The 23,081-nt window shown below is 55.7% G+C and overlaps 2 protein-coding genes across 11 annotated transcripts in view; both read right to left on the reverse strand.

The window, feature by feature from the left end:
* Nucleotides 1–512: 512 nt before the first annotated feature.
* On the reverse strand, nt 513–5,208 carry LOC123364119. 3 transcript variants are annotated; one of them, XM_045005949.1, is made up of 4 exons: nt 3,955–4,398; nt 2,424–2,447; nt 1,932–2,276; nt 513–1,221 (listed from the first exon to the last, which is right to left on the reverse strand). In XM_045005949.1, exons 1-4 carry the CDS (start codon nt 4,192–4,194, stop codon nt 1,189–1,191), a joined length of 642 nt encoding a protein of 213 aa, XP_044861884.1. In that variant the 5' UTR covers nt 4,195–4,398; the 3' UTR covers nt 513–1,188. The 3 variants fall into 3 exon arrangements, 1 of the variants encoding a protein (XP_044861884.1); XR_006577003.1 differs by adding an exon at nt 5,050–5,208 and having other exon boundaries at nt 513–2,447; nt 3,955–4,122; XR_006577004.1 differs by having other exon boundaries at nt 513–2,447; nt 3,982–4,398.
* A 5,063-nt stretch (nt 5,209–10,271) lies between these two features.
* The window catches only part of LOC123364118, a 110,209-nt gene continuing 97,399 nt past the window's right edge, over nt 10,272–23,081 (reverse strand). For all 8 annotated transcript variants that reach the window (XM_045005941.1, XM_045005944.1, XM_045005947.1 and 5 more), the window contains 3 exons: nt 12,888–13,042; nt 11,452–11,608; nt 10,272–10,386 (listed from right to left, as the gene is read on the reverse strand). In XM_045005941.1, coding sequence (XP_044861876.1) covers nt 10,303–10,386; nt 11,452–11,608; nt 12,888–13,042 — 396 coding nt within the window. In that variant the 3' untranslated portion in view covers nt 10,272–10,302. The remainder of the gene's footprint in view (nt 10,387–11,451; nt 11,609–12,887; nt 13,043–23,081) is intronic.

A 23,081-nucleotide genomic window follows, 5' to 3' on the forward strand; every position in this document is an offset into this window, starting at 1 on the left:
GAAACAATGACATACAGTAATAGCAAAGTTCTTAGTTTAGTCTTCCGGCAGTGACAGAATAAAGTGCAGGTTCAAATCAAGACTCTGGAGTACATCCCCAGCTGGGATGGGTCATCAGTCCTTTGTGTAGAGCTTCTGTTTGTAGCAAAGTCCCTCCAGAGGTAAGAAGCAGGATTGAAGACAAGATGGAGGCGAGGCACCAGCCTTTTATAGTCTTTTCCAGGTATAAGAACACCTCTTTGTTCTTACTGTGGAAAATTACAGCAAAATGGAGTTTGGAATCACATGGGCAAGTCCCTGCATACTTTGCTGAGTCACAAGGTGTATCTGCCTTCTCTCAAAGGGTCAATTGTATAGCTGATGGTCCTTAATGGACTAGGCAAAGCTGACACCAACTTGTCTGGAGTGTCACCCAGAAGCATAGCAGAAGTTTGAAATACAGACAGTACAGAGTCAATATTCATAACTTCAACTACAAAAATGATACATATATATAGATAGCATAACCATAACCAGCAAATCATAACCTTGTCTTAGACACCCTATTTGACCCACTTTATACAAGATTTGGTGCCACTACAGGACTTTGGTTGCAACAATGATCTATACGATCCCAGTTCATGTCAATTTCACACTTCAGCTGTTAAGGACTCTAATGCTCCTTGTCACAAAATTGCCTCTGCCCAGATCCCCCTTCCCTGCTCCATGGCAGATGCTGAAGTTTCCAGATGTGCCATCAGGAATGGCAAAATAGGAACTGTCTTGTGAATGTCCCCTGCATTCTGGCCATGGGGCCACTCCCAGGCCATCTTCCCAGCTCCGGGCCCCAGTGCACTGCACGCTGGGGCTGAGGGTTAGTGGGGGCATCAAACAGCATTTGGAGATTCCACGTCTTGCTAAGTAACCCAGCTCCCCAAATTCTTTTGCCTTTGACTCTCTGCTTTGTGCTGCAGGAGATGCTCAGAGGCAAAGACCGGGCCCGGCTGCAGAACCCCATCACCAGCATGCCCTGCTGGCCATCTCATACTTACGGTACGTCCCTGAGGCCTGACTCACCTGCGGAGCCCAGCAGCTGGGGAGGAGCAGATGGAGGGAGAGGAAATGGGGGAGGGAGGAGCTGCAAGAAGAACTGGAGGATGCTCCTCCCCGGTGGCTCACTAACGGGCCATATCCTCCTCGGCCTCCAGGTCACTTTATCCAGACCCCATCTCTGCATATTGCCTGGTAAGAGGGAATCCCTCCCATCAGCATGAAGTTCTGTGAATGGGTGCAGCCACAGAGCAGGGCCCAGGATCATCCCCAGAGAGCAGCTTCACCAGCAGAGCCCATGCCGGGCCCTGGGGGCATAGGCATCTCCAGACCGGACCATTCCCTAGGCAGTGGCTGTGCTGGAGATGCCCCCTGGAGCTCTGCTGCTTAGGGAGGGAGCTGTCCCTCGTGCCAGCAAACCCAACCTTGCTCATGCTGGGACCTGTCTCTGTTCTAATGGCCCCGTCTGCTCCCTTCCTTCCAATCAGGAAATTCGAGCCTCGCCTCTCTAAGGAACAAGAGGCTGAGACCATCAGCACGTGTATCACCAGTGCCATGATTCAGCGCCCAGCCCTGGTGAAGCTGAGGGGGACTGAGGCGGCAGAAAGCTCCGCTATCCGGACAGAGCTTAGTGAGGCATGGACAAAGCTGCAGCTTCCACCTGCCTCCTTGGCTGGGAAACTCAGCCACTCCCCTGCTGAGTAGCTGGACCCTGGACCGATGCAGAGAGCTGCGTGTCCAGCCGAATCCAGCCCCTCGGTTTATTTTCCAAAGGGCTGGTGACAAGTGGCTACTCAGTTAACTCTGCAGTGGGGTTGGCAGGGAGGACAGCTGTAGAGGTGGGTGTCTGTGAGACTGTACAGAATTACCCTGGCTTCTTGGCACAGGGAGCTGGAACCTACCCCCAGTTTACACCAGCTGAGGATCTGGCCCAGAGCGTTAAATAGCATTTGGTGCAGAGGGAGGAAAGCATGGATTCGGGACAGCCACACGGCCAGGCCACAACTCGCCCTGCCACAGAAACAGAGATTGGCTGGAGTGGGGATGAACAGCTCAGCCCTTGGCGAGCCAGCGGGGTGTTGGGGGGCAGCTGGGGCCCCTCCAGAGGGGGAGGGAGGAGGCGTTCCCTCCAGAGCCCTGCTCAGTACATGTGTTGGGGAGCACAGGTGGGAGGAAGGATTCTTTGGGGAAGGGCAGCCCAAGGTCCAGGTGAGACCCATGTCTAATTGCAGGGGGATCAGTATCACCTGGGTAAAGGGACCCCGAATACCAACAGCACCTGGCTCCAGATGGGGGATCCACTTGTCCCTCTGCCTCGTGTACGCCAGCTCCCCTGCTATTTACTTCCCTGCTTCTCTCTGCTCCAGTCTCTGCAACAGCTGCCCTGGGAGGGCCTGGATCTTGTGCTGCAGACGTTCCTGGTATGATAGGGAGGGGCCCATTCGCACAGGCCATGTGGGGCCAGGCTGGTTGTTCACATTCTATCTGAACCACAAGAGGGAAGGCTCCAGTTGATCCCGAGGGGGCTGAGCAGGTCTCCCAGCTGCTGTGAACTAGCCAGTCCCCACGGGGCATACACCCGACCCTGGGATCCAGCAAGACAATCCTAGTCCTGCCCCAGGGCGTGTCACTTTGGCCTCCTAAATTTGGGCTGGCGCCCCTGTGCCCCTGAAGAAACAGCTCCGAGACCCCACAGGATCAATGGGGAGAATCCTCAAAGCGCTGAGCCCAAGACCCTCAGACCTGTCCCAACACCCCCCAGACAGGAGAGGAGCGCTGAGTTCCAGTGTCTGAAAGCAGAGGAGAAGAGGTTAAATGCTCCATGTCCTCTCCCTGCTGGAGCAGGAAGCAGGTTCTGGGGGTCGCCCCAGCATTGCTGCTGCTCACATGGCTTTGTCCCTGCTCCCCAGCACTTGCAGCTGTGGATCTGCTCTCCCTGGGCCCAGGAGAGGAGCCGAGCTGTGAGAGCCAGTGCCCAGATGTTCATGTTCTGTCGCTTCAAAGCCATCACCGAGGTGAGCAGCACAGACCCTGCTGCCCCCGACAGCACTCACCGTGGGGGGGGGGCAGGATTGTGATACAGACAGAGCTGGGCTCGCCCCAACCCATGCCCTGATTTTCTGTTCGCTGGCCCATTAGGACCGGAAACCCATGGCAGAGCAGGGCTACATGGCCAGGCTGCTGACAAGCCACAGGACTTTGATGTTCAGGAGGCCACCAGATACTGGGCATCTCAGGCTCTCTACTGGCTCTTCACGCCTTGCAAAGGTAAGATGGAGCAGAAGCAGTCGCCACTTCTCAGCCCTCACAGCCCCGGCCGTTACCTAGCGAGCAGGGCTACAAAGAGAACATGGCGCCTTCATCACAGCCCTGACCAGAGGGACACGGAGCAGAAGTGGGTTGTTACCTACCAGGCTGACCTGGCATGTGCCCTTCACCAGGTGCCTGGGACCATCTGGGACCTCCCCTGATCCCACCCCAGCCCCAACACACCTTCTACAGCAGGGTGATAGGTGGGCAGTTGGCCCAGGAGCCAGCTGAGAGCTCACCCTAGCTGGGCGTTCCCAGCTGCGGCTGGAGTCTGGCTCTTTGGCACCTCTGACCTGGCTTGACGGGGGTGGGGGGGGGGAGAGAATCTGGCCCTGAGAGCTCTGCCTGAGCACTGCTGGTTTCTTGTGCAGCCGTCGTGCACACCAAGACAGGGGCGGTGGCGACCGTGCTGAGGAAGACGCAGAAGGATGCCAACTGCAGAGAGAGCCCTGCCCGTGTTGCTATGGTGAGTAAAGGAGACTGTAGCTGGAGAGAGAGACACGATGGGGAGCGGGCAGATGGAAATTCCTGGGTATGGGCTCCAATGCCCAGTCACATAGCCCTGGGCACAGGCTGCCAGTGCCTCTGTCCCCATTCCCTGAAGAGCAAACCCACCTCCCCGGGCCGGGGCTCACTGCTCACACTCAGCCTGTGCCTTTCCCTGCAGCTCATCGTGAAACACCTGCGGTCGTGTGACCTCACGCCCTTCAGCTTCACCCTGTGGTGGGCCAGCTGGAGAAGGGGTAGTGTGCTGACCAGCTGGCGGGCGTCACGGAGGTGGTGCTGAGAGAGAAAGAGACTCAGAGGTACAGGGCCAAGGAATGGCTGAGCATTGGACATCTCGGGCAGCTCCATCTTGCCCCGTTGCTAGAATTCCTGGGGCACAAGGGAGGATGTGGAGGGGAGATGTCCCTTCTAACCATCATTGATCAATAGGACCCATCCAACCCCTGTCTGCAGGGCAGCCGCTGGCATGGCCTGTAATCGTTTGCAGGCTTTGATCCCAGGGGTCTGGCTTGCCCGGCTCACTCCCTGGGAAATGTGCCCTGTCTCCAGATTGTGCCCTGTCTCCTACACTGAGCATGTCCCCGCAGGGGCACCCCCTCCCCACAGCTGGGAAATGCCCTTTCCCCCCGGGAATCCCAGCCTGGTATCCTCCCCATCCCCGCACACTTTTAGATGCCTCATCCCACCCCCAAAGACTGGTCTTCTCCGATTCACCAGCCTGCCAGGTTCCCCCGGGCCAGCAGCGCCTCCCCTGCATCCTGCCCAGAGCCGACAAGCACAATGCCCATTTTACAGCCTTCTCCAACCCCCCACCCCAGAGCCATGGCGTGGCCAGAACTAGAGCCTTGTTCCTCCTGAACCCCCCATCACCTGCCCCATAGGGAAGGAGCTCCTGCTCTCCTTACCCACAACTCCCACTCTGTGCCCCCCCAGCTCAGGAGATCCAGCCCAGCACCTCGCCCTAGCCCCCCCCCCCAAGGGTGGGCACCTCCTCACACACACCAGCCCCCACCCCTACGGCTGGAGTCACTGCTTTCCCCCATGGGAGCTCTAACCCCAGCCGCTCTGGTTCCCATCAGGAGAAGGCAGCAAGGAAGGGAGGGGGCTCCCCACCCAGCTGGGAGAAGTGAGTCTGGCCACCTCCGCCCGTCCCTTGCTGTGACACAGCGCCCCCTGGCAGTGCCCAGGCAGGAGGGTATGAACCTCTTAGGACTGGCCAGTGCCTGAAAGGCCTCGAGGGCAGCCACGAGCTGGCTCAACCTGCTGCTTCTGGCCCGTCACCCCTCGCAGGGCATCATCCCTGGTGTGCACCAACTGGGCCCCTCCTCTGTGTTAATTCCTTCCCTGCCGTCCCTCTGTCCGTCACAGCCAGGCCAAGGCCATCTGGAGATTCCTAGGTGCAGACACCACGCTGACCAGGGAGGTACTGCACATCCTGCTGTGTGACAGCCCGGAGAAGGGCCAGGCTAACGCTAGACAGAGCCAGGACAGGAGCTGCCCCCAGCCAGCCCGGCTGCCCCCGGCGGTAAGTTCCCAGCGCTGGCATTGAGCCCTCTTTCCTGGCTGCATTCTGCACATGGCCACGGGCTTCTGACTGTATCTTGTTCCCTTCCAGACCACAGGCGGCCTGTGGGAGCTGGTCGGGGCCCTGGGGCAAGCGGACACGCTGGAAGGACTCGAGGACGACCTGTTCGCCTCTTGCTTCCTCGCCATCACCTGCTCCCCGGCACGGCACCTCTCGGGAGCCCAGCAGGACCTGCCCAGTGACTCCAGTCCCCGTAGGTAACGTGTGGGGCTGATGGATTCCAGCACCCAGGCAGTGTCTGTGCTAGCCCCGAGGAGAGGGAAGTTTCCTGCCTAGATCCTCGTTGTCCAGGGATCCCGGATGCCTTCGGGGGACTGAAGGTTCAGATCAGCCAGGCTTCTCGTGCTCAGGAGAGGGCAGAGCTGCCCCCGGATACTCCTGGAGCCAGAGAGCTCCTCAGAGTGGGCAGCTCATGGGGGCAGGGCTCAGAGCAGCAGGGTGTTCAGGGGGGCACTGCATGTACTTTTCTCCCCAGGGTCAGTTTCCTTGGCTGGGGGGGGGTGCAATTTTCACATCTTTGAAGGCGAGTGTAGGTCACATCTGAAGACACTGCACCCTCGCCCCCACCTACAGCTCCACATTTGGCAGCGGAGGAACCAAAGGTAGAAGTGGGGCAGATTCTATTCTCACCCTGATCCCTTCAGTGCTGCAGCAAGGGAGTCCTGCCCCCCCACCCCGCCCAGAGAGCAGGCATCCCCACATCACCATCTCCTGCCCCCTTCTCTTCCCAGCATGGCCGTGCAGGCCCTGGCGTGGGTGCTGCACCTCAGGGGCAGTCAGCCAGCTGTGGAGCTAATGGACCAGGAGCGAGGCTGGCAGCTGCTAGAGGAGGCCCAGCCCAAAGATTTCGCTCTCCTCAGCAGGTGAGGACAGAGGCTGCAGGAGTCACGTTCTCGTTCTGGAGCCCAGTGGGGCAGAGATGGAGGGAGTGGCCGGGACCGGGCCGGATTCCGGCATGTGCAGGGTTGTCATGCACACGTCAACACGAGCTCTTGTTCTCTCCCAGGGCCATGGTGATCCACCCAAAGCAGGCCCTGAAGAGCATCCCGTGGCTCCACCTTCCCGGCCTCCAGGCCAGCCAGGAGGGCGAACGCATGGCCTGCACTGTCCTGTTGGCAGAGGTGAGCCTGGAGGACCGGGGGGAGGGTTAAGCAGGCCCAGAAGCTGATGGAACAGGAGGCCAATAGCTGCTCAGCCAATGAGAGATGGTCCCGGTGGTGTATTGCTTGTAAATTAATCCCTCTGCGTGGGGCTCTGTGGTGGGGTTTGGGAGCACCCCACTGGAACCAGAGGGAGCGCTCTGCCCTGCTCGTGTCACTTCTGTTAAGCTCAGCTGAAGCCAGCCTCTCGTGAACAGCAGTCGGTACGGATCTATGTCACCCACTGGCCCCTGATCATACTCCCTTCCACTTCCTCCGGTCAGACTAGGACCCACTGGCCTCGCCCAGCCCTCTCTGACAGATCCTTTCAGTCCCTTTAGTTCCTCGGCAGCCCCCTGCTGATGGGGAATGAGCCCAAGGCCATGTGGAAGCAGGTTGTGAAGGCCATGCTGCAGTGGACAGAGGACAGCAACATCCACATTCGAGGCAGAGCGCTGCACGGCCTCAGGAACGCAGTAACCGAGTTCCCGCACAAGGTGGCTCTGGAATGGCAGGATACTAGGCAGAGAGGGCTGGGTGGGAAGCTCCTGGTTCCCCTTCTCCGCCGCCCATGGCTCCCGTGGAGCAGACTGGGCTGTAGGCTGACTTGCCCGGACTGGGGTTCCACTCAGGCTGACAGAGCGTTGCTCACTGAGTCGCGTCCAACCCCTTCTCTGCAGGTCAGGAAGAAACGAGACCAGATCCTGGGGAGCTTTGTCTGCGCCGTGTGTGAAAGCTGCGACCCCCATGCCGTTCTGGATGCCATGGAAGGGCTCTGCTGGATGCTGCGGGTCCCCAAGGTGTCTCTGAAGGCGCACGTCGCCGTCCCGCTGGCCCTGCAGGCGAGAATGTACTTTGAGGATGTAAGTACCAAGCAGGGCAGGCCCCATGGCGCTATAGGGCCCCCCAAAGAGGGAGATGCTCAGGACCTGCCCTTCCGCGGAGGGGGCTCAGTGTCCGATGCAGGCATGTTCCTGGACTTGTGGGGCAGCTCAGCTCCTCTGCCCGGGGTGGCAGGGATAGAATCATTCTTGGGCCCTGGGCCCACAATTGTTCGGCAGCCCTGGGGCCCAGCAGGAAGGAGGGGAGTTTGCAGAGAATTGCCCTGTCATTTGAACTAGCTGACACCTCTCTGGGCTCTGCATCTGCCAGGCTGATTCCCAAAGCATGTGAGGACCTGAGCCTGCCCCCCCCCAACCACCCTGCTCCCCCTGTTTGCAGGAGAACAGCGGGCTGAGGCGGGCCTCCATGGAGCTCTTTGGCCACCTCAGCAAATTTGATGGCAAGAAGTCGTCCCTCCTTAGGGCTGAGGTGGAGGAGAGCATGGGGACGCTGCTCATCCACCTACAGGACGGGGACCCCCAAGTGGCCCACGTGAGTGCAGCTGAGGGCTCATAGGGGCAGGAGTGCTGGAGGCATTATAACAACATGGCAAGGGTGGTGCAAACTCCACCCTCCAATCTGCAGATCTTCTCAGTGCTGACCTGTGGCACCCAGGACAGGGACCTCCCCCCACTTGTCCAGCCCTTCCCCACCCCACACAGAGCTCTGCCAGCCCTCAGAGTGTAGCTGTGGGCAGGGCCGGCTCTGGCTTTTTTGGCACCCCAAGCAAAAAAACAAAAAACCTGCAGGCGGCTGGAGCAGGAAAGGGTGCGGGGGACACAAACCTGCGGAACGGCCGGAGCGGCGAAGGGGGAAAAAACCCCCAAAACAGCCGGGCTTGCTACAGACCTGGCACCGCTCCCAGCAGGGCGCTCCCCTCCTCCATGCTTCTGCCCCCTACAGGGCAGCTGGAGCAGCGAAGGGGGGTAAAAAAACCCTGCGGGAATGCTGCCCCTTCAGATATGCCGCCCCAAGCAGCAGCTTGCTCAGCTGGTGCCTGGAGCCAGCTCTGGCTGTGGGGTAGATTTGTGGGGTTCCCTTCTCCTCCTCCATTCCCCACAGGTACCTCCAGCCTCCCTGCCTAGCCAGACTCTCCCTGGCTTTGGCTCCATTTTACAGCCTGCTTTGTTTAGTGGCCAGGCCCAGGTCTGTCTGTGGCCTCTAGCAAGTGACCTGACCCGGGCAGGGCCTCAGGGAAGGGCAGGTCGCTGGGGCCGGCTGGCTCTCCATTGCTGCTGCCCTGCCCTCACTTGTGTGCTAGCTCCTGTCTGGGAACGACCAGCCTCCTGCAGCAATCCCCTCCCCCCATCCACTCCCCCCCGTGAGTAGCAGCCCCCAACAGTGCCTGTGATTGAGGGGAGGCCAAGTACGTTGGTCACCGGGCAGTGCTGTTAATGGCCTGACAGGGACCCCCAGGGAAGGCTCAGAGCTAGAATTTCCCATCCCCATAAGCATAGTTGGGGCTGGGGGGTGGGGGTTGGGGTGATGGTCAGCTGCTCCGTGCCTGCAGGGGCTCTTGGAGCTGCCACTTGCAGGGGGCTGGCAGCAATCCTTGGGAGAGATGGTTAGTGCTGGGTCTGCAACACGACTTCCTGGCATATGCCAGGCTGGGTTCTGCAGAGTTAGCACCAAATGAGGCTCGGATCAACCCCCAGCCTCGCCGTTGGCTGGGGCTGCTCAGAGATCGGGGAGGTGTCAGCTAGTTCAAATGACAGGGCAATTCTCTGCAAACTCCCCTCCTTCCTGCTGTGCCCCAGGGCTGCTGAACAATTGTGGGCCCAGGGCCCAAGAATGATTCTATCCCTGCCACCCCGAGCAGAGGAGCTGAGCTGCCCCACAAGTCCAGGAACATGCCTGCATCGGACACTGAGCCCCCTCCGCGTGAAGGCAGGTTCTGAGCATCTCCCCCTGTGGGGGGCCCTATATCGCCATGGGGCCTGCCTTGCTTGGTACTTACATTCTCCAAGAACCTTCTCGCCTGCAGGGCCAGTGGGACGGCGACGTGCGCCTTCAGAGACGCCTTGGGGTCCCGCAGCATCCAGCAGAGCCCTTCCATGGCATCCAGAACAGTGCGGGAGTCGCAGCTTTCACACACGGCGCAGACAAAGCTCCCCAGGATCTGGTCTCGTTTCTTCCTGACCTGCAGAGAAGTGAGCAACGCTCTGTCAGCCTGAGTGGAACCACAGTCCAGGCAAGTCAGCCTACAGCCCAGTCTGCTCCACAGGAGCCATGGGCTGGGGAGAAGGGGAACCAGGAGCTTCCCACCCAGCCCTCTCTGCCTAGTATCCTGCCATTCCAGAGCCACCTTGTGCGGGAACTCGGTTACTGCGTTCCTGAGGCCGTGCAGCGCTCTGCCTCGAATGTGGATGTTGCTGTCCTCTGTCCACTGCAGCATGGCCTTCACAACCTGCTTCCGCATGGCCTTGGGCTCCTTCTCCATCAGCAGGGGGCTGCCGAGGAACTAAAGGGACCAAAAGGATCTGTCAGAGAGGGCTGGGCGAGGCCAGTGGGTCCTAGTCTGGCCGGAGGAAGTGGAAGGGAGTATGATCAGGGGCCAGGAGATGACTTAGATCCGTACCGACTGCTGTTCACGAGAGGCTGGCTTCACTGAGCTTAACAGAAGTGACACGAGCAGGGCAGAGCGCTCCCTCTGGTTCCAGTGCGGTGCTCCCAAACCCCACCACAGAGCCCCCAGCAGAGGGACTAATTTACAAGCAATACACCACCAGGACCATCTCTCATTGGCTGAGCAGCTATTGGCCTCCTGTTCCATCAGCTTCTGGGCCTGCTTAACCCTCCCCCCGGTCCTCCAGGCTCACCTCTGCCAACAGGACAGTGCAGGCCATGCGTTCACCCTCCTGGTTGGCCTGGAGGCCGGGAAGGTGGAGCCACGGGATGCTCTTCAGGGCCTGCTTTGGGTGGATCACCATGGCCCTGGGAGAGAACAAGAGCGCGTGTTGACGTGTGCATGACAACCTTGCACATGCCGGAATCCGGCCCGGTCCCGGCCACTCCCTCCATCTCTGCCCCACTGAGCTCCAGAACGAGAACGTGACTCCTGCAGCCTCTGTCCTCACCTGCTGAGGAGAGCGAAACCTTTGGGCTGGGCCTCCTATAGCAGCTGCCAGCCTCGCTCCTGGTCCATTAGCTCCACAGCTGGCTGACTGCCCCTGAGGTGCAGCACCCACGCCAAGGCCTGCACAGCCATGCTGGGAAGAGAAGGGGGCAGGAGATGGTGATGTGGGGATGCCTGCTCTCTGGGCGGGGTGGGGGGGCAGGACTCCCTTGCTGCAGCACTGAAGGGATCAGGGTGAGAATAGAATCTGCCCCACTTCTACCTTTGGTTCCTCCGCTGCCAAATGTGGAGCTGTAGGTGGGGGCGGGGGTGCAGTGTCTTCAGATGTGACCTACACTCGCCTTCAAAGACGTGAAAATTGCACCCCCCCCAGCCAAGGAAACTGACCCTGGGGAGAAAAGTACATGCAGTGCCCCCCTGAACACCCTGCTGCTCTGAGCCCTGCCCCCATGAGCTGCCCACACAGAGGAGCTCTCTGGCTCCAGGAGTATCCGGGGGCAGCTCTGCCCTCTCCTGAGCACGAGAAGCCTGGCTGATCTGAACCATCAGTCCCCCGAAGGCGTCCGGGATCCCTGGACAACGAGGATCCAGGCAGGAAACTTCCCTCTCCTCGGGGCTAGCACAGACACTGCCTGGGTGCTGGAATCCATCAGCCCCACACGTTACCTACGGGGACTGGAGTCACTGGGCAGGTTCTGCTGGGCTCCCGAGAGGTGCCGTGCCGGGGAGCAGGTGATGGCGAGGAAGCAAGAGGCGAACAGGTCGTCCTCGAGTCCTTCCAGCGTGTCCGCTTGCCCCAGGGCCCCGACCAGCTCCCACAGGCCGCCTGTGGTCTGGAAGGGAACAAGATACAGTCAGAAGGCCGTGACCGTGGGCAGAATGCAGCTGGGAAAGAGGGCTGAATGTCAGTGCTGGGAACTTACCGCTGGGGGCAACTGGGCTGGCTGGGGGTAGCTCCTGTCCTGGCTCTGTCTAGCGTTAGTCTGGCCCTTCTCCGGGCTGACACACAGCAGGATGTGCAGTACCTCCCTGGCCAGCGTGGGGTCTGCACCTAGGAATCTCCAGATGGCCTTGGCCTGGCTGTGACGGACAGAGGGACGGCAGGGAAGGAATTAACACAGAGGAGGGGCCCAGTTGGTGCACACCAGGGATGATGCCCTGCGAGGGGTGACGGGCCAGAAGCAGCAGGTTGAGCCTGCTCGTGGCTGCCCTCGAGGCCTTTCAGGCACTGGCCAGTCCTAAGAGGTTCATACCCTCCTGCCTGGGCACTGCCAGGGGGCGCTGTGTCACAGCAAGGGACGGGCGGAGGTGGCCAGACTCACTTCTCCCAACTCGGGAGCCCCCTCCCTCCCTTGTTGCCTTCTCCTGATGGGAACCAGAGGGCCTGGGGTTAGAGCCCCCATGGAGGAAAGCAGTGACTCCAGACTCAGGGGTGGGGGCTGGTGTGTGTGAGGAGGTGCCCACCTTTGCGGGGGGAGGGGCTAGGGCTAGGTGCTGGGCTGGATCTCCTGAGCTGGGGGGGCACAGAGTGGGGGCTGTGGGCAAGGAGAGCAGGAGCTCCTTCCCCGTGGGGTGGGGGGTTCAGGAGAAACAAGGCTCCAGTTCTGGCCACGCCATGCCTCTGGGGTGGAGGGGTTGGAGAAGGTTGTAAAATGGGCTCTGTGCTTGTCGGCTCTGGGCAGGATGCAGGAGAGGCTCTGCTGGCCCAGGGGAACCTGGCAGGCTGGTGAATCGGAGAAGACCAGCCTCTGGGGGTGGGATGAGGCATCTAAAAGTGTGTGGGGATGGGGAAGATACCAGGCTGGGATTCCAGGGGGGAAAGGGCATTTCCCAGCTGGGGGGAGGGGGTGCCCCTGCAGGGACATGCTCAGTGTAGGGGCATCTGTGGGGGCGATGCAGTTAGGCTGACCCCTATCCTGCCTCAGCCTGGAGGGATGCCCTGACGGAAGCAGGTGGCCATGCTGACAGAGGGGGTGACTCTGCTCACATGGGGTCTCTGCTGCTCTGTGTTCTGATGGGGGGGTCCCTGGAAGACTGTTCTGGCCTCCAGCCAGCCAAGCAATTGCACAGCCGAACCGGGAAGGGTTAGCACAGAACGAAGTCGGGGAGGGTGACAGCTCTGTTAGGAATAGCTCAGCTGGGGGAGCCCTGAGCAGGGAGTCCCAGAGCACACGGAGCCCTCCAAGGGACAGGGAGGCAAATGGTGACACATGCTGGGGCAGGGCTGTTCCCTGGGGGCCTGTGTGCAAGGGGAGGGTCTGTGCTGCGTGTAACCATGGTGCTGTGGAGTGACCCCCATTAAAGGGGGGCTCGGAGGCTGGAGGGGGGTGTCTATCCTTTCTCCGGGGCTGGCGCTCACCGCTCGTAAGGCCAGGGCATCTGCAGGAGGATGCTGACTGCAGCCTTGGTGTGCTGTCTGGCCAGCAGGTGCAGGATGTCTCTTTTCCCGTCACTCAGCCGTCTCCCCCGGGGTGGGCTCAGTGTGGAGGAAAAAGCCATGTGCAGATCCTGCACCTGTGGAGGCAAAGCAGGGGCTGAGACCCTACCCCCGCTGTGGGTGTCTGGCAGACAAGGGCCAGGAGGAGCTGGGCAAGCTCAGAAACAAGTCAGCGTTCATATGGCCGGGCGGAGGCCATGGATAAACTCTCCTAGTGAGTGACTGAGCTGAGGGGGGGTTGGTACCTTGAAACCCCCACCCCTGATCCAGCTCTGTAGCACTAAGGGTCCCAATCCCACTGCCCATTGACACCCCCCCCGCCCCCGGATATCCCAGCTGCACCTCATCTTGTGACAGCACGCCTGGGCTCCTTCAGCACCAGAGTGGGATCTAAGCAGGGGCGGCTCTAGGAATTTGGCCGCCCCAAGCACGGCGGCACGCCGCGGGGGGCGCGCTGGCGGTCGCCGGTCCCGCTGCTCCGGGGGACCTCCTGCAGACGTGCCTGCGGAGGGTCCACCGGAGCCGCGGGACCAGCAGACCCTCCTCAGTCATGACTGCGGAAGATCCGCCGGAGCCGCCTGCCGACCTCCTGGCAAAATGCCGCCCCAAGCGCGCGCTTGGCGCGCTGGGGTCTGGAGCCGGCCCTGGATCTAAGTATCCGGCCGCAGCTGGGAAAGCCCAGCTAGGGTGAGCTCTCAGCTGGCTCCTGGGCCAACTGCCCACCTATCACCCTGCTGTAGGTGGTGTTTTGGGGCTGGGGTGGGATCAGGGGAGGTCCCAGATGGTCCCAGACACCTGGTGAAGGGCAGATGCCAGGTCAGCCTGGTAGGTAACAACCCACTTCTACTCTGTGTCCCTCTGGTCAGGGATGGGATGAAGGCACCATGTTCTCCCTGTAGCCCTGCTCGCTACGTAACGGCCGGGGTTGTGAGGGCTGAGAAGTGGCGACTGCTTCTGCTCCATCTTACCTTTGCAAGGCATGAAGAGCCAGTAGAGAGCCTGAGATGCCCAGTATCTGGTGGCCTCCTGAACATCGAAGTCCTGGCTTGTCAGCAGCCCGGCCATGTAGCCCTGCTCTGCCATGGGTTTCCGGTCCTAATGGGCCACTGAACAGAAAATCAGGGCATGGGTTGGGGCGAGCCCAGCTCTGTCTGTCTCACCCACCCTGTGAGTGCTGTGGGGGCCAGCAGGGTCTGTGCTGCTCACCTCGGTGATGGCTTTGAAGCGACAGAGCATGAAGATCTGGGTGCTGGCTCTCTCAGGTCGGCTCCTCTCCTGGGCCCGGGGAGAGCAGATCCATGGCTGCAAGTGCTGGGGAGCAGGGAGAAAGCTGTGTGAGCAGCAGCAATGCCGGGGCGTCCACCAGAACCTGCTTCCCACCCCAGCAGGGAGAGGACATGGAACATTTAACCCCTTCTTCTCTGCTTCCGGACACAGGAGCTCAGCGCTCCTCTCCTGTCTCCCATTGATCCTGTGGGGTCTCGGGGCTGTTTCCTTCAGGGGCACAGGGGCACCAACCCTAATTTAGGAGGCCAAAGTGACACGCCCTGGAGCAGGATTGGATTGTCTTGCTGGTCCCTGGGGAATAGGCGGAGCTGCTAGTGCTAGAGCAGCGGTGGCCAATCTCCTGCCCTGGACAGGCTGGGGGCCAGGCAGGGGGATGGCTCCTCCTAGGCCCTGGCACTGTGCTCCTGGCTCCTCTGCTTTCTGGAGAGGAAGCCCCTGAGCCACCTTGCCTGGCTCCCTGCCCTGGGTCTGTCCTGCACAGCTGCACCCTGGGCCACCTCCATGTTGGCCCAGAAGGTGTCTTCCTTCTCCAAAATGCCAGGTAATTGCACCGCTTGCCCTGGCCACAAGCTGCTTCCCCGCCAACGGGGACAGAGGGGCCTCTCTCCTCCTGGGGAGCCAGCAGCTGCTTCCCACTGGCTCTGGAGCCACCTCCGCAGCCTTCTTCCCCAGCATCTGACTGAGCCTGGAACTGAGTAGGGACCAGCCATGAATCTGAGGAAAAGGCTGCCTCTCACTAAGGGGCCTGCCTGCTCTGCCCCCAACTCCCTTTCTGCTGGGGCAGCACCCCCTCACTGCATGCCCCACCATGGGGCACAGGGGCTGCAATGTACACACACTGGCAGCAGCTCACAGCACAGGTTGCTCCCAAAGCTCCCCCTCCCCACTGAGGCACTGTGACACCGGGGGAGTCTTATCCTTTCAGAGCAGTGGGGTTTTCAGTCTGTTTGGACAAGCAGCTCCCTCCTCCCCCCCAGATAACAGGCCCTCCCAGGTTAGAGAAAGAACCGAACCCGGGAAGGCGTCTGAGCTTCCCCTAGGAACTCGTCCCCAGCTAAACTTCACAAGGTCCCAATCATACGAGGCATGAGTCCCCCTCAATCCCCACTGACTGGGGTTGTGGGTTTTCAGTAGATGAAAACCCACAACCCCAGTCTGGGGAACAGTCTCCTACAAGGGAAGGGCTGGGAGCTGTATTGCTGGGCTATTTCCACCATACTGGAGGTGGCTCTGGAGAACACTCTGCAAGTAACACGCCGCCCAGGCCCAGAGTGAAGGGCTACATGGGGCTGTGTTAATAAATCTAGTCTCACTTGGAGGAGATCCCCCGCCCCCATTTCTGCCCCTCCCCAGGCAGAACAGGGAAGCCTCTGAGGAAATGCTCCATGCCACTCACTAGCTCTAGATGGCGCAGTGCTGGGTGGCAGATGCTCAGCGTTGGTCTGTCCCTCGCCCTCTTCCTCGCTCTCCCACACAAAGGGGGGCTGGAAAGGGAGCTGCACAATGCCCTGCTAAAGGATGGATAAACTCAGGCAAGCAGCTGGGGTCCAGATCACTGACATACCGCGGGCAGGACACCTCACGTCTCAAGGTCTCCTAGCACCTCACACACATTCCTGAAGCCTGGCAACCCAAGGCCTATAGGGGAGGGACTCCAACCCCACTGACAGAAAACTGTGGCCTGGGCAGTGACAGAGGCAGGGATGGAGCCCAGGAGGCCTGTGTCCAGGACCCTGCACTAATCACTAGAGGAACATTCCTTTCCAGAGATGGCAATTGCAAGCAGGACATTCTTCCCAGTCTCCCTGGCGCCGAGAGGGAGTGTGACCTGCTGGAGCTACTGAGGCAGGGGATTGGGAGTCAGGACTCCTGGCTTTCATTGATGGTTTTCCTATTGACTTATGGAACCTTGGGCAAGCCATTTCCCCTCTCTGTGTTTCAGTCCCCAGCAGTAAAATGAGGATCTAATACTTACTCACTATTGTAAAGCACTGTGAGATTTACCAAGGAAAAGCCGCTCTGTGAGTGCTGTGCAGCACTGGGCCATCAATGGCCAGATCCAAATTCCTAGAGTTTAGATCTAGGCTTTCAGTCCAGTACAGAGTGAGGAGCCCAGCCCTGGACCTTGGATTGAGGCTCAGCCCTTCCTGGGGTGGGAAATGAGTCAGGAGGCTTTTCCATCCCTAGCCAGGTGGATTAACAATAGAGGATTTTTAAAATAGGAATTGGGTTTTTTTTTAAATTAAACTCACCAGAGGTTTTTTTTATTAAAAATAAACCTGCTTAAAATTAAATTTGAATTTGATAACCTATGTTAAGGCCTACATTTATTAGAATCTCTTAAAATAATTTCAGGAGAAATCCCTGGTGACTTCCTGCTTCTCCCCTATCCAGAGCCAATATCACATCTTTGGGTTTGGAAATTCTCAGCACCCCTCAATCGTCTACTGCCTTCAATTGTTCCTTAGATTTAGAGTCTTGGATGCTAGCAGGACTGGACTTTGTTACTAGGTTCTTGGCTGTTCCTAGTCAACGAGGGTTTCAGTCTGGCCTCCAAAGTTCAGAATCCCAGAAGTAGACATCCAGGAGGATTGAGTTACACCATTGATTTTAATCATGTTTTGCATGTGTATTTTTTAGTTATTTTCCTAATGACGGGGTGATTCTCATTAGTTGAGAACCATTAAAAATTTTGATTTGCAACTAAATATAGTATTTTACACTAAATTTGGTGCTTTTTCTTTTGCTAACCATGACAGTACAGTATATCTATGTACATTTATTTAAGCAGTTATATGGCTTAATTTACATTTCATGTATCTAATTTTTAGATTTTTATTATGTTGCAAAATGGCAAATGAAACATTTATTTCCTAGACGATGATAGATTTTTTACTTGTGATTTGTCTACACACTGTTTCAATGGAAATTCAAATGCACTTAAAAATGCACAAAAACAGCATTTTCAATGTGTTTATTAATTGAATAAAACTACCTTCAATGTGCTGGATTTACTGAAACATATTTTTCATTTAAAACTAAGTGATTTAAAGAAGTATCTGCAGTTAGTGAAATGAACTGGTTGTATCTGGTCATCGTGTCTGTCAGATTTTAGAACTAATAGATCTGATCCCCTCACGTCTAGTATTTATTTATAGACTGGAAGAGGAAAACAAGTTTTCCTTCTTTTTCCACTCCCAGTCAGTTTCTGAAATTTGAATGAAATTGTTATTGAACTCAAAAACCTGTTTTTAATTTAAATAAAATAATCCAATTTAATTTTTAAAAAATCTATTTGAGTTTCTTGGTTTTGAAACAACCATTGATTTTTATTCACCTTGATTTTAGGAGAACTACTACATTCATGAGAATCAAACTGTTCATATTCCATTAAAGGAGAGAAGGCAGCAAAGTTCATCATATCAATAATTTCTTATGAATTATTTATTCAGTATTAAAAGAGACTAACTAGAGGGTTGGACACTTATTTGTTTATGTAGGCCCAGTTTCTAGCTCTGAACCAGTAGCAATTGCACTGGATAATGCCGCAAAACCTAAATTTTATTGTCAAATCATCTAAGTCATTCCTCTTCTGCTCTTCTTGTTTTCTAAGTTTCAGATCAAGAAAATCTTCCCCTTGACAGTCACTGCTCATGTGACACTGCAGGCAGAGTAGCCTGAGCAGTAACATTGTGACGTCCGAGGTAATTCAGCCACTCATCACACACTTACTCCAATAACCCTGACCTTAAATGCTAACCCTATGGCCAGCTTGGTCATCTCTCCTATTGAAACCTGCAGGATCATTTGCTGATTCCTTTTAACCAATGGGGTTGAATTATGCAAATCACCTGCACAGAATTAACATTGACTGACTGAGTTAACTCTGATGTCACAATGTGCGTCTACTTGCAGCACCAAGTAAATGGGCACAGTGTGGAAATCAAGCTTTCCTGGGGGTGGTGGTGCTGGGTTCCATTTGTCACTAAAATCAACAAGGTTCTTTCCACCGATGCCTAGAATTTCCCTGCAATTTTGGAAACAATTGGACATAGTCTTCAAAAATTAGTGCATTACAGACTGAAAAAGAAATGCCATTGAATTGAGTGTTAGGCCTCACTGCACTCAGCCAACAATGACTTGAGTCTCATCCCTTTTAACTCAGTAATAACCCCCAGCTCACCCAATCAGTGTGGAGATGCTCAGGGACTGGAGGCTGAGCATTCTCAACACATGGCCAAAAGACAGCACTAGTCACAACAGGAGATCATTCTGGTGGAGATCTCTGTCAGCACACTATTCCAGCCCCACCTCAAAAGGAAGGGAGGAAAAGAGAAGGAAAAATGGACAAATTCCAAATGCCTCAGTGAGTCATAGATTTCAAGGCCAGAAAGATCCACTCTGACCATCTAGTCTGTATAACGTGGGCCATAGAACTCCCCTCCAAATAATTCCTGTTTGAATTAGAGCACATCTTTTAGAAAAACAGCCAATCTTGATTTTAAAAATGCTAGTTGTGGAGGATCCATTACAACTCTGGGTTAATTGCTCCAAACCCTGACTGTTCAAAATGATCGCCTTATGCCAGTCTGAATTTGTCTAGCTTCAATTCGCAGCCATTGGATCTTGTTATATCTTTGTCTGCTCTAGTGACGAGCCCATAAGCAAATATTTGTTCCCTTCTGCTCATCTGTTAACCTTCTCTTTGTTAAGCTAAATAGATTGAGCTCCTTGAACCTATCTTTATAAGGCATGTTTTCTAATCCTTTAATCATTCTTGTGGCTCTTCTCTCAACCCTCTCAAATTTATCAGCATCTGTCTCAAATTGTGGACAACGGAACTGAACATGATATCCCAGTAGTGGTCACACCAGTGCCCAATACAGAGATATAGAACCTCTCTACTTTTACCTGTAATTCTGCTATGTATGAGTCCAAAGATCGCATTTGCCCTTTTGGCCAAAGTGTCTCAGTGGGAGTTCATAGTCAGCTGATTATCTGCCATGACCCCAAGTCTTTTTCAGGGTCACTAGTTCCCAGGATAGAATCCTCCTCTTGTACACATAGCTCATATTTTTTTCCTTTACATTCGGACATACTAAAACGTATGTTATTTGCTTATGCTCAGTTAACAAAGCAATCCAGGTGGCTCTGTATGAGTGACATGTTCTCTTCATTATTTACCACTCCCCCAAGCTTTCTGTCATTGGCAAATTTTACAGTGATGATTGTATATTTGCTTCCAAGTCACTGATCAAAATGTTAGTGTACATCCAAGAACCGATCCCTGCAGGACCCTACTAGAAAGACACCCACTCGACAATGATTCCTTATTTATAATTATGTTTTGAGACCTAGTAGGTACCCAGTAACGAAGGGGCAGAGTCCGAGGTGGGACATTTTCTGCCAACTTACCTTCTGTTTTACGAGCCTAGAGCTCGGCTGGGAACATATGGATCAAACTAAACAGGTTCTAACCCTCACTGAGAATCTTACCTTCTACACAGTGTGATACAGCATTGCCAGAAGGCAGCAGGAGAGTGTTACAAGGGAGCCTTATTCCCTGTAAGGGGAAGAAAGTTTGCTATAGATTAACTAGAGCACCTGAAGCCAAGTAGAGCACCTGAAGCCAGTCACATGATAAAACCCCCCTGCTTCAATCAGACATTGTGGGAGTTGGAGCAGAAAGGATTGGTACTGGAGCGGAGGTAAGTTTGGAGGAGTGCTGTGGTGGGCTAAGAAGTCCAAGACCCTAGGTAAGGGGCACCTGGCTTGTGCAGAGAGAGGGCAGGAAGCGCCCCCCCCCCGCCACAAGCTGAAGGGCAGGAGAAGGAAGTAGCCCAGGGGAAGGAACCGCCAGTTCAAGTGGTACACCATTATCCTCAGGGCCCCTGGGCTGGGACCTGGGGTAGAGGGTGGGCCCAGGTCCCTCCCCCTCCACTCCCCTCCTCAAGGACACTAGTGGGGCAATTAATATTCCAACTGAGGGGCAAGAAATGGTGCCCTGAACCCCCCCCCCCCCCCAAAGAAGAGAAAGCACGAATCCCATCATAATAGTGCTGGCAATTTGCCACACAAGGGAATGTCTGCTTTCCACAAAATCAACACAGAAAGGAGAACACTCCCAAAGAAGCTCCTCCTTAGTACTCAGGTGTGTGACCACAAATCCTCTCTTAGTCCTCTAGGAGAGACCGCAAGAAGCAGGCTTACTGCAGCAAGGCTACAGGGGTCTCTGAGGTTTCCCCTACCCTCCATCCCTGCCTGCCTGCCTGAGGTTAAGGGTGCTGTGTGAGGTCACAGCCTCCTCACCACCTTTGCCCAATAGGCTAAGTTCCTGCCAAAGGCCCTTGTGAAGTCACTGCCACACCCACCTCTGCCTTCCAGGGCTGACGTCTGCCCTGGGTCAGCCTGGTGGTATGTTTGAGCTGCTCTCCAGATCACCCCACATGCTCATTATTGATTCTGGGGGGAGCAAGCAGATTACCCAGAGTCTGTTCCTCACTCCACACTGAGTTTCACAGATTCATAGATTGTGAGGCTATTAGATCTCCTAATTAGGCCTCTATTTCACAAATCACAAAAATTTCACACCCTTACCCCCAGATCAGCCTGCAGAAAAACTGGAAGATCCCCCTTCTCTGTGGAGTATCTGGAAAGGTCCCTCGCCCCTGTGCTGGGATGGTCGAGCCACAGAAGAATTTTGATGTCTCACATATAATCGCAGATGAAAGTGAGGAGGTGGATTCCTCCCCGAGTTCTATGTAAACAGGTGCTATACACTCCAAAAAATGCTCCCAACGGTCTGAAAAGCAGAGCCCAGACAGCCGTGTGCTCCCTCCTCCAGCTCCCTGAGTATACTGAGCCACAGGCTGCCTACCCACTTTGTGACACAGGGCCACTGCTGACATCACAGAGGCAAGGTGGGCTGGGGCTGTCTGGCTAGGGCCCTTGGGGTTTGCATCCCCCCAGGTTGGATTAAGGGAGGATTGCTCTTGGCTTTTGTTGGGAATTTTAATTCAAGGGAGCTCCGGGGCCTCCCCACAAACCCTGACTGTATAATGTGTGATGAGAAAAGGAAATTCGACCACAAGGTACAAAACCATTCTATGTCAGTCCACTCCAGTATCTTGCCTCTTGCCGCAGCAAAGGGGAAGGTGAAATCCCCACAATGCACCTGGCCAGCTTTGCTGTTCTGACATATGGGTAAAACAAATCCCTTCCTCACCCCTCAGTGACCATGGAATCCCTGAAGCATGAGATTGGACTGGCCGTCTGTCTCAGCGTGAGGCGATCCAATTGCTAGTCCGGCCACAGCTGCATCGGTGCCCTGGGCTGAGAGAATAAAAGAGCTGAGAAGATTCTTTCCTAAGGATACACACAGACACTAAATCCCGTTCCTGAAGGCTGCAATAAAAGGCAGTCAGAGCGCAGGACCCGTGGGTATTTATTGAGTCCCAACGGCATGCTGGGGGCTGTACAACACAGGGGAGGGCACAGGCCCGACCCCACAGAGCAGCAAATCTCGTGCTTGGTTTATTTAATTTCCCATTCTCCTGAGCAGGATCTTGTTTAAGGAGGAACTTGAAGAAAGAGAGGGAAGTTTGGGGCAGGAGAAAAGGAGAATAATGTTAGCCTGAGGAGCAGCATGGCAGGGGGTTGGCAAGGGAGAGCCAGGGAAGAACCCAAAGGGAATTGCTGGGAGAGTGGAGGGGGAATGAGCCCAGAGAGCTAGGTGGGGTTGAAGTTTGCAAAGACTCAACAAGGAGCTGCACTCGGGTTCAGTTTGGGGGGCCAGTCGGAGAAATAAAAAAAAAATATTGGTTCGGTTTTCCTGAAACAAAATTGTTTTGGTTTTTCGTTTCAGGTTGTTTGTGGGTTTTTTCAAACCCCACCCCACCTCCCTTTTTTTAAAGTTGCTCAATTTCAAAATGAAAAGTGACAACATTTTTCTGTGGAATGGTCCAAACAGACTGGTTTGATCTTTAAATCAAAACAAAACATTCCCTTTTTGTGTGTGGCTGAAAGGATTTGCTGAATTTGCACGTGGTTTGGGTGGCCCTGAGAGATGCATTTTTGGGGAATTTGCTAGATCAAGCGTAGGACCTACGAGGGAGCCGGGGGGGATGGGGAGTGAGCCAGAATAGGCTGGTCTGATGGGTGAGATTTTACAGCGGGCTCTGAAGGGGAATGAGAGGAGATGTGGTGGGAGGGCAGAGTTAATGAGATGGGTGATGAAGGCCTGGAGCAGGTGGGCTGGAGAGGACAGGGGGGATTGTAGAGACATGGTAAAGGAAGGACTGTTCAGGAAGAGCAGGCAGGGCAAAAAAGGTGGGGGAGTTGCACTGTATGTAAGAGAGCACTATGACTGCTCAGAGCTCCGGTATGAAACTGCAGAAAAACCTGAGAGTCTCTGGATTAAGTTTAGAAGTGTGAGCAACAAGGGTGATGTCGTGGTGGGAGTCTGCTATAGACCACCAGACCTGGGGGATGAAGTGGACGAGGCTTTCTTGCGGCAACTAACAGAAGTTACTGGATCGCGGGCCCTGGTTCTCATGGGAGACTTCAATCACCCTGATATCTGCTGGCAGAGCAATACAGTGGTGCATAAACAATCCAGGAAGTTTTTGGAAAATGTAGGGGACAATTTTCTGATGCAAGTGCTGGAGGAACCAACTAGGGGCAGAGCTCTTCTTGACCTGCTGTTCACAAACTGGAAAGAATTAGTAGGGGAAGCAAAAGTAGATGGGAACCTGGGAGGCAGTGACCATGAGATGGTTGAGTTCAGGATCCTGACACAAGGAAGAAAGGAGAGCAGCAGAATACAGACTC

Source organism: Mauremys mutica, chromosome 2 (genome assembly GCF_020497125.1).
Source record: "Mauremys mutica isolate MM-2020 ecotype Southern chromosome 2, ASM2049712v1, whole genome shotgun sequence".
Lineage (NCBI taxonomy): Eukaryota > Metazoa > Chordata > Testudines > Geoemydidae > Mauremys > Mauremys mutica.